Genomic DNA, 17,572 nt, shown 5'->3' with positions numbered 1-17,572 from the left:
AAAAATATAGCACTGCTCTCAGATGTGAGGAGGTTGTAGTTCTAAATATTTACTTGACAGAATTGAGTTCAAAGCAATTCAGTTTATGAACTCTTTTGCAGTGACCTTAAAACTTGACTGGCTTGCTCTTCACCATGATGTTAGTTCTCATTCCCTTTGCCATATATTACTTATGTTTCTTAGATGAAGTGGTTGCTTGTGTGTTTTTCAATGAGTATGCTACAATGATTTACAAGCTACTGTGTAACACAGTCACTGTGTGGCTGTAAACAACTCACAGATGGACAGCTGTCTCTTTCCTTACCTCACTAAGATTTTGAATTATTTTTCTTATGTCATCCCTGTAAGATATAAATTGCACAGTATTGAAAAGTAGGTTCACCACTTCCTCCTAAACTTCATCCTTACTTTTTGATCACTAGCCCATATTTCAGTGAAGGCATTGTTTCCATGAGGACTGTTGGCTGTGACGGGAGCCTTTGACATAGAGAGAGAGAGAGAGAGAGAGAGAGAGAGAGAGAGAGAGAGAGAGAGAGAGAGAGAGAGTTAGAGATAGAGAGAGAGAGAGAGAGAGAGCAACTTCAGGTGTTAGTGCTCTGTTGTTAAATTGGTCCATCAGAGACTCCTCAATTTCGAACAGGACTGGATACTTGTATATAAGCTCAGTAGGTTTCGATGCCATTTTCATTACGAGAAGTTTATTGGTATACTTGAATTACTGTTTGCTGCCCTTATAGTATATTGGATTTAGCTGAGTTATCCCTAACATTTTTGACGCTAAACAGTATGTGATAGCATTAATGAGGTTTGACGGTACTTCAAGAATGCTTAATTCAGAATTGTGGTGTGGTTATGAACTAGTTGAAGCAGTGCCCTTATATTTGCATAAGAAAAAGAATAATTCTGTGTATAGATAGATTGGTGTTTTAATCTATACAATAAAATAAGTGCTAATAGCAGTTGTAGAGAAGTGAAAAAAGTATTTGTAAATGAGTTGTCTCTATGAAGTTGTGTAGTAGACCACAAAGTTGGGGTGCATTTGTGAATGTTCTCTAAAGAATAAAGTTTTTGTATGTGAAGAAAGAGGTCTGAAATACTTCTTCCTTTACATGTTGATTCCATTTTTTACTAATGACTGGTGACTTTGGCATTGATTTTTTTCAAGAAAAGAGTATAGTTTTTGTGACTTGCACTGCATCTAGAAGGAAAATACGTTTTTGAAATGTTATTCATGCATTTATTAGTCCTCCAGAGATTAAACATCTGTGTTTTTTAAGAGTTCCAGGACTGATGTTTCAGTAAAATCTTGCTATTTTCATTTTCCTGTAGTTATTTACTTTTATATAAGAGTTGATAGGTTTATTTCAGGTTCATTGACGTTTGGCAGAAAACTACCATCGAATGAAAGCTCTTGGTTTTTATTTATTTATTTTTTTTTTTGTGGTATACAGCCAGTGAGCAGCAGTAGCAGCAGCAGTAGCAACAACAGTAGCAGCAGCAGAATAGAGGACACTCACACCCCTGCTCAGCGGCAGGCAGCAGCACGTTTAGCTCTCCGAAAACAATTGGAGAAGACGCTGCTAAGGGTGAGACAATTAGATTTACTTAATATGAAGTAGTTAATGCTTGGTGATCATGTTTGATTCATAGATAAGGATTTTGACTTCAATTTCAGAAAAAAATGTGAATGTTTCTCTCTGGTCATTGTCCTCAACAATTTATAAAACTTGTAATATTTGATAAGTGCTGGTCTAGTATCTGTCTCTTTGTGATAACAACTACCTATTTCACCTCAAGATTCCACCACCGAAACCACCACCTCCAGAGATGCACTTCATCCCAAATCCAAACAACACAGAATTTATTTACTTGTTGGGGCTCGAGCAGTGTGTGGAACATATTCTCTCAAATGGCAAGATGTCAGATCCTCACCCCACACCCTTCATCTGCACGCAGTGTGGCACTGACTTCACCCCTGCTTGGAAATGGGATAAGGCTTCTCCTAAGTCCAAGGGTGAGTGAGTTATTTATTTTTTGAAAAGCCTGCAACTTTAATTTGAGAGAACCTTGACAGTGTACTTGGAAAGAGAGGGAAAATTTTGGGAAATACAGGTATGAGTGAAATATATTCACACATGAAGGATTCACAATGTAGAATGATACCCATTAACAATATATGTTTCATCTGATGTTCACAAGTTTGCCATTTGCAGTTTCATTTTCTTGCAATTAATTTTTTGTGAAAAATTTTCCTTTCATTATTCACACTTCAGATGGTTCATAATATGAACCTTGGTCCATTTTGAAAACAGCTGATAAACAAGGCACTAATGTATGTTTCTTTGGAAGTGGACATTTATTTTACATGATTGAAAGTGATAAAAACAGAAAAAGCTTGCCAAATTTCTTATTATAAGAGGATACTGAAAAAGACTTGTTAAACAATGAGATGCTCAAGTTCATTAGATAAAATTTCCTGTGGGTATTGTAGTGAATAATGGGAAGTATGACCTATTGCCATTGTGAATGTGTTGCTTACTTGTATTGTTTGAATGTTTTTATATTGTAACATGTTGATATGGTCTTAAGAAAAAGAATAAAGATTTTGTGTGATCACTGTGAAAAGTGAATATTAATGAGAACTGAAGACACAGCTAAGCTTTTACTTATTACAAAAGAAGCGCAATAGACATTCAGTTTAAGATAGATTGAAAGATTTTGGAAAAGCTTTTTAGATTACTGATATTACAAGATCAATACTGATATTGTGAGATTGATATATAAACTTGGGGGAGTCAAAACCCACTCTTCACCTCATTGGTCTTGTGCTCTCCTTTAATGTGCCGAACCACTTTTTTACCCCTGAATTTTCTTGATACAACACACTGTATCTACCACTGTAGGTCTTTCAGTCTTAATCTTATTGTTTTTATTTCGAACTGGGGATGTTTACCCCCTTTTTTCTCAAAACACCATCTTAGGCACTTTTGGTGTGCTCAGTGGTCTTCCTTGTACAGGTTTTGTACTGATTTTCCATGGGACTAATACTGTTTCACCAGCCAGGGTGTCTCCAGTTGTGGTGATCAGTAATTTTGGCAGGAATGGACTTGTAAGAATCTTGTACTTGACTAATACCTCAGGGATGTGTCATTTGCTATTGCTTCAGAGCTTGTCCAATCAAGGATGGAGCATATTCGGCCATAAACTTTACCTTTCTCCTGCATCTCAATCTGCCTATACCTCTGCGTGGAATCATGTCAGAGTTGATTTTTATGGTCAGGCACACTTTCCTAAAGAGAAATTTTGCTGATTTGACTTCCTCTCCAACTGATAAGTATTTCTGGTTCTTAACCAGGAGTATCTCCCACAGTTTTTGTAATTCAGCCTTCCCCCTTCTCTTCTGACTTGGTCATTGTATAGTCAACTTTCCAGTTGATGAAGCAACCTTTTTGGCATTTCTTTTTTTCTCAAAATTGGATGATTTTACTAACCATCCTCCTCTTCCCTTAATTTCTTTGTCTAAGATCTTCCAAGTTTACTTCCAGTGACTGATGGATAAAGGAAGTGGAGGGGATGGCATACCTTCTTGTATCTATTTCTGATGCCCATTCCCTCCAGGAACTCCTATCAAGTGGGTGGCCATGGCAAAAGAGTCTCCACTTTTCCATGTCCCTACATGTCTCCCTTGCTTACACCCTTCCATGAATTCTTCCACCATTCCTCTCCCAGCAGTGCTCTTCCACTCTATTTCCCCGTGTCACAGATTTCCACTTGCACCAACCCCTTTACTTTTACTATGGAACACTCTCCTTGTAAACTCCCCATCTTGCATTCTTTCAACTTGCCCCAACCACCTCAAAGTATTTTATTTCACCCACTCTACAGTTCATTCCCTTTGCATTCCTTGCCATACCACATCTCTCATATACCCCCTCATCTCTATGTTCATTCTTTTTACTCACACCACATGCTCCTCAGAAAGCTCGTTTTTACAGCCTGGATTCTTGACCTCTGTGACTCATTTCATGTCCATGTTTTGGCTGCACGAGTCAGGGTTGCTATTTCTTAATCCTTTCTTCGCTTCCATTCTTTCACCTGTACCCTTCATTATTTTATTAAAGGACCCAGTGACTTCTGCCTTTTAAAGCTCTGTCCCTTATCTCTCCTTCATATCGTCAAACTTACTCCGAGATAGCTCCTAAATACTTTCGTCTCACCCCATCAAGCCTTTCTTTCCCCATATCTGTAAGCTCCTAAATACTTTCGTATGTCACCCCTTCAAGCCTTTCTATCCCCATATCTGTAACATGATTTATTACACTTTCTTCTTTCACTCCTTAGGGTTTTGCAAAATCTATACTTTCACTCTGTTTCCTTTCAAACATCATTACTTGCATTTACATGCAATTGCCTCTTTTTATGCATGTGATAAAAGATGCAACCTTCTGCAGCACCTCTTTACTTTCAGTAAACAACTCAAAATCATCTGCAAACAGGCTTGTCACTTGCCACCATACCTCACTGCCACACTTCATCTGTGCACCTCCTTTCCCAAGTTATTCTTTCATCTCTCTTATCACTCCATCCATATATATGTTACAAAGCCATGGTGATATCGCACAGCCCTGCCTCACACCCACATGTATACCAGAACTTTTGGTAAATTTTCCATCCACTCTTACACTTGCATATGCTGCTCTATAGAATGCCTTTACACCATCCAGCAGGTGTTCCCTCCCCCATGTATCCTTAAAACATCCCTTAAAGCATTCCACTCAACTGTCATGTGCTTTCTCCATGTCCATAAAAGTTGCATACAGCTACTTTCCTTTTGCTACATGCATTTCCAATCATTTTCCCCTCATAAATGTGATCCTCACATCCCTTTTCCGAAATACCCATTGCTGCACACTTATCCTGCATTCTGTCACTTTCATCATCCTATCAATCAACACTCTTCATAAACTTTTCCTGGTATATTTAATGGACTTATTCCCTTATAATTGTTCCATGCATCCTTAGCTTTTTTTCCCATGAATAAAGGAACAATAATAGCTTTCACCCAGTCCTCAGGCATGTATCCAGTCTCTCACACTTTCTCCACCATACTTCTCAGCTTTTCAACCTTAACTCCAATCACTAGAGGTTCCTTTCCTAACCTCAGGCTCATTATTGGCCTTTTTACCTCCCTTTATGCCATATGCCTTTGCACTTGTATCCTTTTCCTTCCATCCTCCATACCTCTGCATGAAACAGCTGTTGCTTCACCTTTTCCCACATGCATCATTTCTTCAAATTTTCTTTTCATCTTCCTTTCACTTCCTCGTCTTGATTCAGCAACTCCCCTTCCTTACTTTTTGCATTAACATTTTTGCTTGTACATCCCTTTCCTTTTTCACCACCTTCCTGTACAATTTCTTATTTTCCTTAAAATTTTCACTACTTTCTTCCAAAATCTTCGTATGTTCTTTCTTTGCTTTCCTCTATCAGCTTTTTAACATTCCACTCACACATAGGCATAGTCTTTCCTCCTTTGCTGAACTTCCATTGGTACATTCCTTTCAAGCAATCTACCATATGCCTTTTTCTTTGCTTCCACAGCATTTGTTGTCTCATCTGTCCATGATGTATTTCCCTTTTTATTCTTACATGTCATGATGTATCCAACTTTTGATTCTATAACCTTTAACAGTATTTCTCTAAACATTTTGAATGCCTCATTCGCACATGACTGCATCCCAACATCCACTCCCTCTCCATCTTGACTTTAAATCAACCTCCTTTTGTACTCCTTGCATTCTTTCAGACTGCTCTTCCTTGCTGACTTTTTTCTCTCTCCATTCTTCTTTACACCATACCTCTGCTTCTTCCTGATCCTCACTCCTGTAAGAACTACAAAATGGTCAAATTCATCCTCTCACAATTCTAGCATCTAGTGCATCCTTTCTCAGCCTTTCATCCACTGACACAACTCAATCAAATCCCTGTTTTTCTTCTCTTGTATCACTTCTCATCCATGTATACCTGTGGATCATCTTGCAAGGAACAGATCCCTTTCAGTAGAGACATCCAGAAGATAACTTCCATTCTCATTTATTCCAGACACTCCCCATATACCAACTAGCTTGTCATGATAGTGTGCTTTTATATGGTGCTGATCCTTGGTCATTTGCTTCATGTCAAAAATCCAAAACATTCCTTTTGTCTTGGAAACTCCTTGGTTCATCCCATCCTTAAAAGAGAAGGCTGCTCCAGCTTCTGTTTATCACTTCATAATTTGTACAGTCTCTTAAGTGTTCAGAATACTCCATAGCTTTTCCTTGTATTAAGTGCATAGGATTGCATACCCATCTTTCAGATTACCAATATTGCATTTGCAGTTCATGCACTGTTAGTGTTCTCTTCTGTATGACCCACTGTGTAGATTCTCCAGTTTCAGAGGTGTTGAATCTTTGTCATCACCCTTATCACATCTGAAGCATTTGATAAGGTTTTGAGTGGTAATGGTCCTCTATTATGTTATTTGTCAATACTGAAAAAGGCTTAGGTTCCCTGAATGTTGTGCAATGCTAGTTTTTTCAGCTTCAGTTTATCATGCTGGTTAAAGCTCTGGAACTAGATGTGGTAACACCATGAGCAAAAAATGACCTTTGGTGGACAAAAAGGAATACATATTGTCTCATTGGTGAACATCTCAGTACAGAGAGTTCCATCATCTCCGTGCTCCAGTGTGTGGAGTGCAGCCTCAAAACTGCATTAGTCTCGTAAGAGGGGCTCTGTTGTGTAATTAAATGAAAATTAATTATGTGAAGACTGAGTAGTTTCAGAAGTTAATAGTTTGTTTTCACTTAAAGAGCATTTCTTAATGAGAATTCCAGTTAATGAGCCAAATGATTTAGATAAATGGGTATACCATTTACCTGTGCATTTTGAACCTTGAAACCTTGAAAACCCTGGCTCAACCAGGGTTTTATGAGTGAGTGCATGAGGAGCCTTCAACATATTATAGGAGAAAATCAGGACTTGGCATTCACCTCCCACCTTTTTCTGATGGATCCTTGGTTTAGACTCGGGATTTTTCTTCCAGTAGAGACTTCAGTGTATTTTTAAATCACCATAGTAAGCGCTTATTTCTGCTGTTGGGTTGATTCTTTTTATCTCTTAGTCAATCTCTAATTCCTCCTCCTTTGTGTGGGGACGTTTTCATACTTGCAGCTAAGACCACAAAGAGGAAAAATGTGGGTTTTGAAAGTTTGAAAATCTTGTTTCTCAGTGGCACTATCCCAGGAGCATATTTTTGTTTCATTTGCCCTTCCCTGCCTTCTCTTATATTTTGAAAAATCTTTCCCTGTACCAACTGTGACTGTTGATTTCATTCCAGCTGGGGTTTGGGGCTTAGTAACATTATGTCTGTGGTGTTCTCTTATTGGCCAAATATAATTCCAAAATGAATGAGTTGCTACCACTACCATGGATGAATGGTCAGCAAAGGTTAGGAAGGCCAGTGCTTCCTCATTAGAAATACTGAAGGCTTGGAAGGTCCTAACCCAGATTTTCGAAGATATATTATAGAATCGCTTTTGGTCACCAGGGTCTGTTTCAGAGAAAAGATATCTTCAGTTTTTCAAAACCTCAATTTTTAAACCAGACTGTGATCAAACAAGTGTTTTTCATTCCACTTACTGCCTCAACCTAAGTTGTCTTGAATCTTACAAATAAGGTTTTAAACTAAGTAAATCGTTTTGATAACTTTATGACAAGCCAAGGAAACATACAGCTAACCAAATTCCCCAGTTTTGGCCTAGATATGAGAGGGAAGTCACCATTTGTTGTGAAAAGTATTAAGTAGGATAGCACCTCTAGTTAGTGGTGGAAGTAGTCACTTCATATACCGGTACTTGACACTACTTATTGTTGGTCGATGACTAATGGCAAGCCATTAATGTGCCTGATATTGAGATAAGGAATAAGCGATTTTAACTTATCAGGTTTCTCTTTTAATGTATTTGAGTTCAGTTCTGAAATGTCTGAGGATCAGAAGCAATCTTGTACCTCTGTATTTTCATTGATATTCAAAACATTAATTTGAGGATCAAATCACCATGGTGATTTGCACCATTTTTTTTTATAACAGTAAGCACCAGTATATCAAAGATTTGTAAAGCTCGCACCATTGATATGAAGAGAATTTCGGTGCATTAACAAAAGAAAGTAGAGCATTTTGGGTCATTTGCATCTCTAAATATTTTTCTTTCTGTCAGTTAAAAGCTTTTCCATATATATCCATATGTTTGATCTTCATGGTGTAGTACTTATGTACATAACGTTTTAAATGTTTGCTTGTGAGGATTAGTCATGTATGAATGTTCCAAGGTTAGTGTGTTATATTAGGTGGTTGAGAGAGCAGAAGAGGGTGTTTTGAAATGGTTTGGGCACATGGAGAGAATGAGTGAGGAAAGATTGACCAAGAGGATATATGTGTCGGAGGTGGAGGGAACGAGGAGAAGTGGGAGACCAAATTGGAGGTGGAAAGATGGAGTGAAAAAGATTTTGTGATTGGGGCCTGAACATGCAGGAGGGTGAAAGGAGGGCGAGGAATAGAGTGAATTGGATCGATGTGGTATACCGGGGTCGACGTGCTGTCAGTGGATTGAATCAGGGCATGTGAAGCGTCTGGGGTAAACCATGGAAAGTTCTGCGAGGCCTGGATGTGGAAAGGGAGCTGTGGTTTCGAGCATTATTACATGACAGCTAGAGACTGAGTGTGAACGAATGTGGCCTTTGTTGTCCTTTCCTAGCGCTACCTTGCACATATGAGGGGGAGGGGGATGTTATTCCATGTGTGGCGAGGTGGCGATGGGAATAAATAAAGGCAGACAGTATGAATTATGTACATGTGTATATATGTATATGTCTGTGTGTGTATATATATGTGTACATTGAGTTGTATAGGTATGTATATTTGCGTGTGTGGACGTGTATGTATATACATGTGTATGGGGGTGGGTTGGGCCATTTCTTTCGTCTGTTTCCTTGCGCTACCTCGCAAACGCGGGAGACAGCGACAAAGCAAAATGATAATATAATACTTAGGTAGAAACAGTTGATGTAGACTTTTCATATGTAATTAGAATCACTTATTGTACTATATGCTTAAAGGCAAGGGAAGAGATTTTTTATATTATTTTAACTTAAGGTAAATGTATATTGCATGAAAACTTGTGATAAATGTAAAACTCGTAATTAATGTACAGTTCTGCACTTACAGTTAAAGGTGAGAATGGGAGGGATGAGAAGGTGGTTTGCGAGTTGTGTGTTACAACAAACATCAAACAGGCCCTCAAACAAGAGCATACAAATCGCCTAAAAGCTGCATTTGTGAAAGCGTTACAGCAGGAGCAAGAGATAGAGGCGCGCATGGCACAGGTATGGATTCATATAATCCCACAAAATGTGATGTTTTATGTTTTGATAAATACTCATACAGCTTGGACCAGTGACTATGTGTATGATAAAGCTGCATTTCAATAACTACCTTTCTCTCTCTTATATCATAGAGTTACCAGTCTTGTATGTTTTCCACTAACCTTATTTGGAGGTTATGCACTGTTATTCTGTTGTACCAATTAGAAATGACCAACAAGAAATAGAAATGTAAAATTAAGTAACTTTGTATCAGGGCATGCATTGTTATGAATATCTTTTGGTTTTCCCTTTAGGCAGAGGATGTAGTTTATGAATGATTTCCTTTTTCATAGTAACCCCATTGTTATTCTGTGTAACGTAAGTCTGCTAGTTGGAACATTTGCACCCAGCAGCAATGCAACAAACTTCTACCAGGACTCTGAATGATGGTTTACACAATAAAAGCAGTTTCTGCTTTATTGAGAGGATGACAATGTAAGTGAAAGGAATTAAGGTTTGTCTTGCAAAGTGAGATAACTCAGTACTTAAGGTGGATGGGACTATGTGTAAGGTAGCAGAAAATTATAAAGAGCATAGAATTAGTAGTGATTGTGGAATAGTTTGGAACTGAGAAAAGAAGTGGGCTCAAAATGGATCAATATTGTATTTTGTTGGCAGAGAAAACAAGAATGTTAGATCGCCTTTTTTTAGTCCTTTTTTACATAATCCATAGTGATGCTCAATCAATTTTTTTTTTTTTTTCTCCTTTTTACATTTTTCACAATGATAGATTTGTATGGTATTAAATGATAATTGTTTATTATGATTGATTAAGCTGCCCTCATACATACCTCATTTCATCTTTTAATTAATCTGTTTAGATATGTCCCTTTCTCCTTTCTGTATTTTTCCATTATCGTAACTGCGGTCCCTGAGTAAATGAGTTTAGAAATTGATAGAACTTTAGAGCAAAAGTTTTGATAGCACAGTCACATTTGTGGTAATTATGGTACATCAGAGTAACAGTGTGAGAATTTTCATATTACTGCTGTATTTGTAGATGTTTGTTTTAAAATCTTTTATTTTCACTTTGGCTGTATCATGCTTGATAATTTCAATAACTATTTGTCCATGTTATGAATTTTAAATTGCTCAAGTTAAGGCACTGTTAATTTTTAAGCATAATGATTACATATTTGTTTATGGTAAGGAGTTTTCAGTTAGTACATTTGGTTTTTAACTTTTAATGCTCTAATGATCACCATATTTCCATATCATTATACTTGAACATGCTTTTTAAGCTTTTGTACTTTTGTTTGAAATTACTCTGGTCATAGGCACTTTCTAAGAATAGATGTTTTTGTGTTCATGATGCATTAGACTCGTATTTTACAAGGATTTTTGGGCTAAAGTGGAAACACTTAGCATGAGAGGAAAGATTACAGTTGCACTGCTCTGTCCTTAAGGAAAAGGATAATTTCATATATACTAATATCATTGACAAATAAAGGAAAGGATATGTAACAAAGGTTTGATGCTGATAGCAACAAAACAGTAACTTCAATAGAAGTAGTGTTAATGTTGGGAATGATCACTTTAGGGTGGTAACCAGGGATGGCAAAAAAGAAGCAATTCAGAATCAAAAGAGGGTTAAGCTTTTTTCATCACTTGAACCTTACTGTAGGTAAAAGGTTTTTGCTTGTATATTGCAATACAAATAGATAGAAATATGATTGAGAAGGAAAGTTAGGAGGGACTGTACAGTGACATGTACAATTTTGTGGGTGTGAGTGAGGTACAAGAGAAGTAGAAATTTAGATTTGGGTGTTGAAAATTATTAGTATTAATGTGAATATGAGGAAGAAAAGAAAAACAAGGAAAATATGTCAAGAACAGTGTTAGATGTTATTTTGTGATTTATGTATCTTATTGAGGAATTTACAGAGGTTCAAGAACAGGAAAATAAAAAGTAGCTGAAAGAAAGCCATGAATACTGTAAAACTTTACAAAATAAGGACTTGACATTATGTGGTGTGAGGTGGATTCATCAAGAAAGTAATGAAAGGGTAAGATATGTGTATGGTGATAAAAAAGAGTGTATTTGAGAGCACAGAAGAGGGTGTGTTGAAATGGATTGGACATATGGAGAGAATGAGTAAGGTTCGGTTGACAAAGTGTCAGAGGTGGAGGGATCAAGGAGAGGCGGGAGACCAAATTGGAGGTGTTAAGATGGTGCGAAAAAGATTTTGAGTGATCTGGGCTTGAACATACAGGAGGGTGAGGTGTGCAAGGAATAGAGTGAATTGGAAAAATGTGGTGTACCGGGGTCGTACTGTCAGTGGACTGAACCAGGCATGTGAAACAACTGCGTTAAGCCATGGAAAGGTCTTAGACCTTGATGTAGATAGAGGTAACTGTGGTTTTGATGCATTTTACAGGACAGCTAGAGCCTAAGTATGAACGAATGTGGCCTCTTTTTGTCTTCCTGGCTCTACCTTGCTGAAGCAGAGGTTAGCGATGCTATTTCCTGTGAGTTGGGGTGGCACTAGGAATGGATGAAGGCAAGCAAGTATAGATACGTACATGTGTATATATGTATATGTCTGGGAGCGGGGGGCTGGAAATACTCCCCTCTCGTTTTTTTTTTAGTTTTCCGAAAGAAGGAACAGAGAAGGGGGCCAGGTGAGGATATTCCCTCAAAGGCCCAGTCCTCTGTTCTTAACGCTACCTCGCTATTGCGGGAAATGGCAAATAGTATGAAAAATATATATATATATATATATATATATATATATATATATATATATATATATATATATATATATTTTTTTTTTTTTTTTTTTTCATACTATTCGCTATTTCCCGCGATAGCGAGGTAGCGTTAAGAACAGAGGACTGGGCCTTTGAGGGAATATCCTCACCTGGACCTCTTCTCTGTTCCCTCTTTGCGAGGTAGCGCAAGGAAACAGACGAAAGAATGGCCCAACCCACCCACATACACATGTATATACATATGCGTCCACACATTCACATATACGTACCCATGCATCTCAATGTATACATATATTTACACAAACAGACATATACATATATACACATGTACATAATTCATATTGTCTGCCCTTATTCATTCCCGTCACCACCCAGCCAAACATGAAGTAACTACCCCCTCCTCTCACATGTGCACGAGGTAGCACTAGCGATAGACAACAAAGGCCACATTCATTCACACTCAGTCTCTGTCATGTATAATGCACCGAAACCACAGCTCCCTTTCCACATCCAGGACCCACAGAACTTTCCATGGTTTACCCCAGACGCTTCATATGCCCTGGTTCAGATATCTGGGAGTGGATTTGGTAGCGGATGGAACCATGGAAGCGAAAGTGAGTCATAAAGTGGGGGAGGGGGTGAAAGTTTTGGGAGCGTTGAAAGATGTGTGGAAGTCGAGAATGTTATCCTGGAAAGCAAAAATGGCCATGTTTGAGGGAATAGTGGTTCCAACAATGTTATATGGTTGTGAGGCGTGGGCTATAGATAGAGTTGTGCGGAGGAGGTGCTGGAAATGAGATGTTTGAGGACAACATGTGGTGCGAGATGGTTTGATCGAGTAAGTAATGAAAGGGTAAGAGAGATGTGTGGTAATAAAAAGAGTGTGGTTGAGAGAGCAGAAGAGGGTGTTTTGAAATGGTTTGGTCACATGGAGATAATGAGTGAGGAAAGATTGACCAAGAGGATATATGTGTCAGTGGTGGAGGGAATGAGGAGAAGTGGGAGACCAAATTGGAGGTGGAAAGATGGAGTGAAAAAGATTTTGAGTGATCAGGGCTGAGCATGCAGGAGGGTGAAAGGCGTGCAAGGAAGAGAGTGAAATGGAAGGATGTGGTATATCGGGGTCAACATGCTGTCAGTGGATTGAACTAGGGCGTGTGAAGCGTTTGGGGTAAACCATGGAAAGTTTTGTGGGGCTTGGATGTGGAAAAGAAGCTGTAGTTTCGGTGCATTATTACATGACAACTAGAGACTGAGTGTGAACGAATGTGGCCTTTTTTGTCTTTTCCTAGCACTACCTCGTGCACATGAGGGGGGAGGGGGTTGTTATTTCATGTGTGGCAGGGTGGCGATGGGAATGAATAAAGGCAGACAGTATGAATTATGTACATGTGTATATATGTGTATGTCTGTATGTGTATATATGTGTATACGTTGAGATGTATAGGTATGTATATTTGCCTGTGTGGACGTGTATGTATATACATGTGTCTGTGGGTGGTTTGGGCCATTCTTTCATCTGTTTCCTTGCGTTACCTCGCCAATGCGTGAGACAGTGACAAAGCAAAATAAAATAATAATAAATGATATATATTATTATCGCGTGAAATGGCGAATAGTATGAAAGAAGAAAAAAAAATATATATATATATATATATATATATATATCAACTCTATCATATGCCTTCTCCAGATCCATAAATGCTACATACAAATCCATTTGCTTTTCTAAGTATTTCTCACATACATTCTTCAAAGCAAACACCTGATCCACACATCCTCTACCACTTCTGAAACCGCACTGCTCTTCCCCAATCTGATGCTCTGTACATGCCTTCACCCTCTCAATCAATACCCTCCCATATAATTTGCCAGGAATACTCAACAAACTTATACCTCTGTAATTTGAGCACTCACTCTTATCCCCTTTGCCTTTGTACAATGGCACTATGCACGCATTCCGCCAATCCTCAGGCACCTCACCATGAGTCATACATACATTAAATAACCTTACCAACCAGTCAACAATACAGTCACCCCCTTTCTTAATAAATTCCACTAGATAGAGATGCTCTGTGGAAGGTATTAAGAATATATGGTGTGGGAGGCAAGTTGTTAGAAGCAGTGAAAAGTTTTTATCGAGGATGTAAGGCATGTGTACGTGTAGGAAGAGAGGAAAGTGATTGGTTCTCAGTGAATGTAGGTTTGCGGCAGGGGTGTGTGATGTCTCCATGGTTGTTTAATTTGTTTATGGATGGGGTTGTAAGGGAGGTAAATGCAAGAGTCCTGGAAAGAGGGGCAAGTATGAAGTCTGTTGGGGATGAGAGAGCTTGGGAAGTGAGTCAGTTGTTGTTCGCTGATGATACAGCGCTGGTGGCTGATTCATGTGAGAAACTGCAGAAGCTGGTGACTGAGTTTGGTAAAGTGTGTGGAAGAAGAAAGTTGAGAGTAAATGTGAATAAGAGCAAGGTTATTAGGTACAGTAGGGGTGAGGGTCAAGTCAATTGGGAGGTGAGTTTGAATGGAGAAAAACTGGAGGAAGTGAAGTGTTTTAGATATCTGGGAGTGGATCTGTCAGCGGATGGAACCATGGAAGCGGAAGTGGATCATAGGGTGGGGGAGGGGGCGAAAATTTTGGGAGCCTTGAAAAATGTGTGGAAGTCGAGAACACTATCTCGGAAAGCAAAAATGGGTATGTTTGAGGGAATAGTGGTTCCAACAATGTTGTATGGTTGCGAGGCGTGGGCTATGGATAGAGATGTGCGCAGGAGGATGGATGTGCTGGAAATGAGATGTTTGAGGACAATGTGTGGTGTGAGGTGGTTTGATCGAGTAAGTAACGTAAGGGTAAGAGAGATGTGTGGAAATAAAAAGAGCGTGGTTGAGAGAGCAGAAGAGGGTGTTTTGAAATGGTTTGGGCACATGGAGAGAATGAGTGAGGAGAGATTGACCAAGAGGATATATGTGTCGGAGGTGGAGGGAACGAGGAGAAGAGGGAGACCAAATTGGAGGTGGAAAGATGGAGTGAAAAAGATTTTGTGTGATCGGGGCCTGAACATGCAGGAGGGTGAAAGGAGGGCAAGAAATAGAGTGAATTGGAGTCATGTGGTATACAGGGGTTGACGTGCTGTCAGTGGATTGAAGCAAGGCATGTGAAGCGTCTGGGGTAAACCATGGAAAGCTGTGTAGGTATGTATATTTGCGTGTGTGGACGTGTGTATGTACATGTGTATGGGGGGGGGGGGGTTGGGCCATTTCTTTCGTCTGTTTCCTTGCGCTACCTCGCAAACGCGGGAGACAGCGAGAAAGTATAAAAAAAAAAAAAAAAAAAAAAAAAAATAAAAATATATATATATATCCCTGGGGATAGGGGAGAAAGAATACTTCCCACGTATTCCCTGCGTGTTGTAGAAGGCGACTAAAAGGGGAGGGAGCGGGGGGCTGGAAATCCTCCCCTTTTTTTTTTTTTTTTTTTTTTTTTTTTTTTTTTTTTTTTTTTCAAAAGAAGGAACAGAGAACGAGAGGCCAGGTGAGGATATTCCCTCAGAGGCCCAGTCCTCTGTTCTTAACGCTACCTTACTAACGCGGGAAATGGCGAATAGTATGAAAGAAAAGAAAATATATATACACCCATACACGTACATATTCATATACACATATACATACATACATACATACACATACACACCCTTATGCATATATACACATGTACATATTCATCTTTGCTTGCCTGCATCCATTCCCGTCGCTACCCTGCCCAACAGGTAGCAGCATCGCCACCCCCTGCATCAGCGACATAGTGCCAGGAAAACAGACATAAAGGCGACCTTCATTCACACTCATTCTCTAGCTATCGTGTAATGCACCGAAACCACAGCTCCCTGTCCACATCCAGGCCCTACAGACTTTTCCATAGTTTACCTCAGACGTTTCATATTCCCTGGTTCATTCTATTGACAGCACTTTGACCCTGGTATACCATATCGTTCCAATTCACTCCATTGCTTGCATGCCTCACCCACCTGTATGTTCAGGCTCTGGTTGCTCAAAATCTTTTTCACTCCATCCTTCCACCTCCAACATGGTCTCTCGCTTCTTTTTCCCTTCACCTCTGACACATATATCCTCTTTGTCAACCTTTCTTCACTCATTTTCTCCAGATGTCCAGACCATTTCAACACACTCTCTTCTGCCCTCTCAACCACACACTTTATCATCACAAATCTCTCTTACTCTTTGATTACTTACTTGATCAAACCACCTCACACCACATATTGTTCTCAAACATTTTATTTCCAACACATCCACCCTCCTACATACAACCCTGTTTATAACCCATGCCTCGCAGCCATATGATATTGTTGGAACCACTAGTCCTTCAAACATACCCATTTTCTCTCACCAAGATAGCCTCTCTTTGACACATTCTTCATCCACAGAACCTTTCTCCCCCTCCCCCACCCTATGACTCGCTTCTACTTCCATGGTTCCATCCTGATAAGTCCACTCCCTGATATCAAAACCATTTTTTCTCCATTCAAAATCACATCCCAGTTAACTTGTCCCTGAACCCTGCTGAACCTAATAACCTTGCTCTTATTCACATTTAATCAAGTTTTCCTTACACACACTTTCCCAAACTCAGTCACCAACTTCTGCAGTTTCTCACTCAAATCAGTCACCTGTGCTGTATCATCGGTGAACAGACTGCATGTGCGCCCCTCTCTCCCAAAATCTTGCATTTACCTTCCTAACCACCCCATCGATAACCTTATTAAACAACCATGGGAACATCACACACCCCTGCTGCAGACCTACCTTCTCTGGGAACCAGTCACTCTCCCCTCTTCCTACTCATGCACATGCCTTGATGAAAACTTTTCACTGCTTCTAGCAGCTTACCTCCCACACCACATACTGTTTAGACCTTCCACAAAGCATCTCTATCCACCCTGTCGTATCCCCTCTCCTTATCCGTAAATGCCACATACAGATTCATCTTTCTCTAAGTATTTTTCACACATTCTTCAAAGCAGACACTTAATCCACACATCCTCTACCACTTCAGAAACCAATCTGCTCCACCCCAATCTGTTGCTTTGTACCCTTCACCCTCAATCAGTACCCTTCCATACAATTTTCCAGGAATACTCAGCAAACTTAAGGCTCTGTAGTTTGAACCCTCACCTTTATCCCCTTTGCCTTTGTGCAGTGGCACAATGCATGCATTTTGCTAATCCTCAGGCACTTCACCATGAATCACACATAAATTGAATATCCTTACCAACTAACCAACAACACAGTCACCCCCTTTTTAGTAAATTCTGTAATACCATCCAAACCCACTGCCTTGCTGGATTTCATCTTCCATAAGGCTTTCACCACCTTTTCTTTC

General features: G+C 39.4%; 1 protein-coding gene across 27 annotated transcripts in view; it reads left to right on the top strand.

The window, feature by feature from the left end:
- Positions 1–17,572, top strand: part of LOC139761900 (uncharacterized) — a 130,261-nt gene that overhangs the window by 95,465 nt on the left and 17,224 nt on the right. For all 27 annotated transcript variants that reach the window (XM_071686487.1, XM_071686489.1, XM_071686514.1 and 24 more), the window contains 3 exons: positions 1,452–1,586; positions 1,798–2,014; positions 9,269–9,426. In XM_071686487.1, coding sequence (XP_071542588.1) covers positions 1,452–1,586; positions 1,798–2,014; positions 9,269–9,426 — 510 coding nt within the window. The remainder of the gene's footprint in view (positions 1–1,451; positions 1,587–1,797; positions 2,015–9,268; positions 9,427–17,572) is intronic.

The sequence above is a fragment of the Panulirus ornatus genome, chromosome 42 (genome assembly GCF_036320965.1).
Source record: "Panulirus ornatus isolate Po-2019 chromosome 42, ASM3632096v1, whole genome shotgun sequence".
NCBI lineage: Eukaryota > Metazoa > Arthropoda > Malacostraca > Decapoda > Palinuridae > Panulirus > Panulirus ornatus.
The sequence above is the reverse complement of the archived record's forward strand: the minus strand, read 5'-3'. Positions and strand labels throughout refer to the sequence as shown.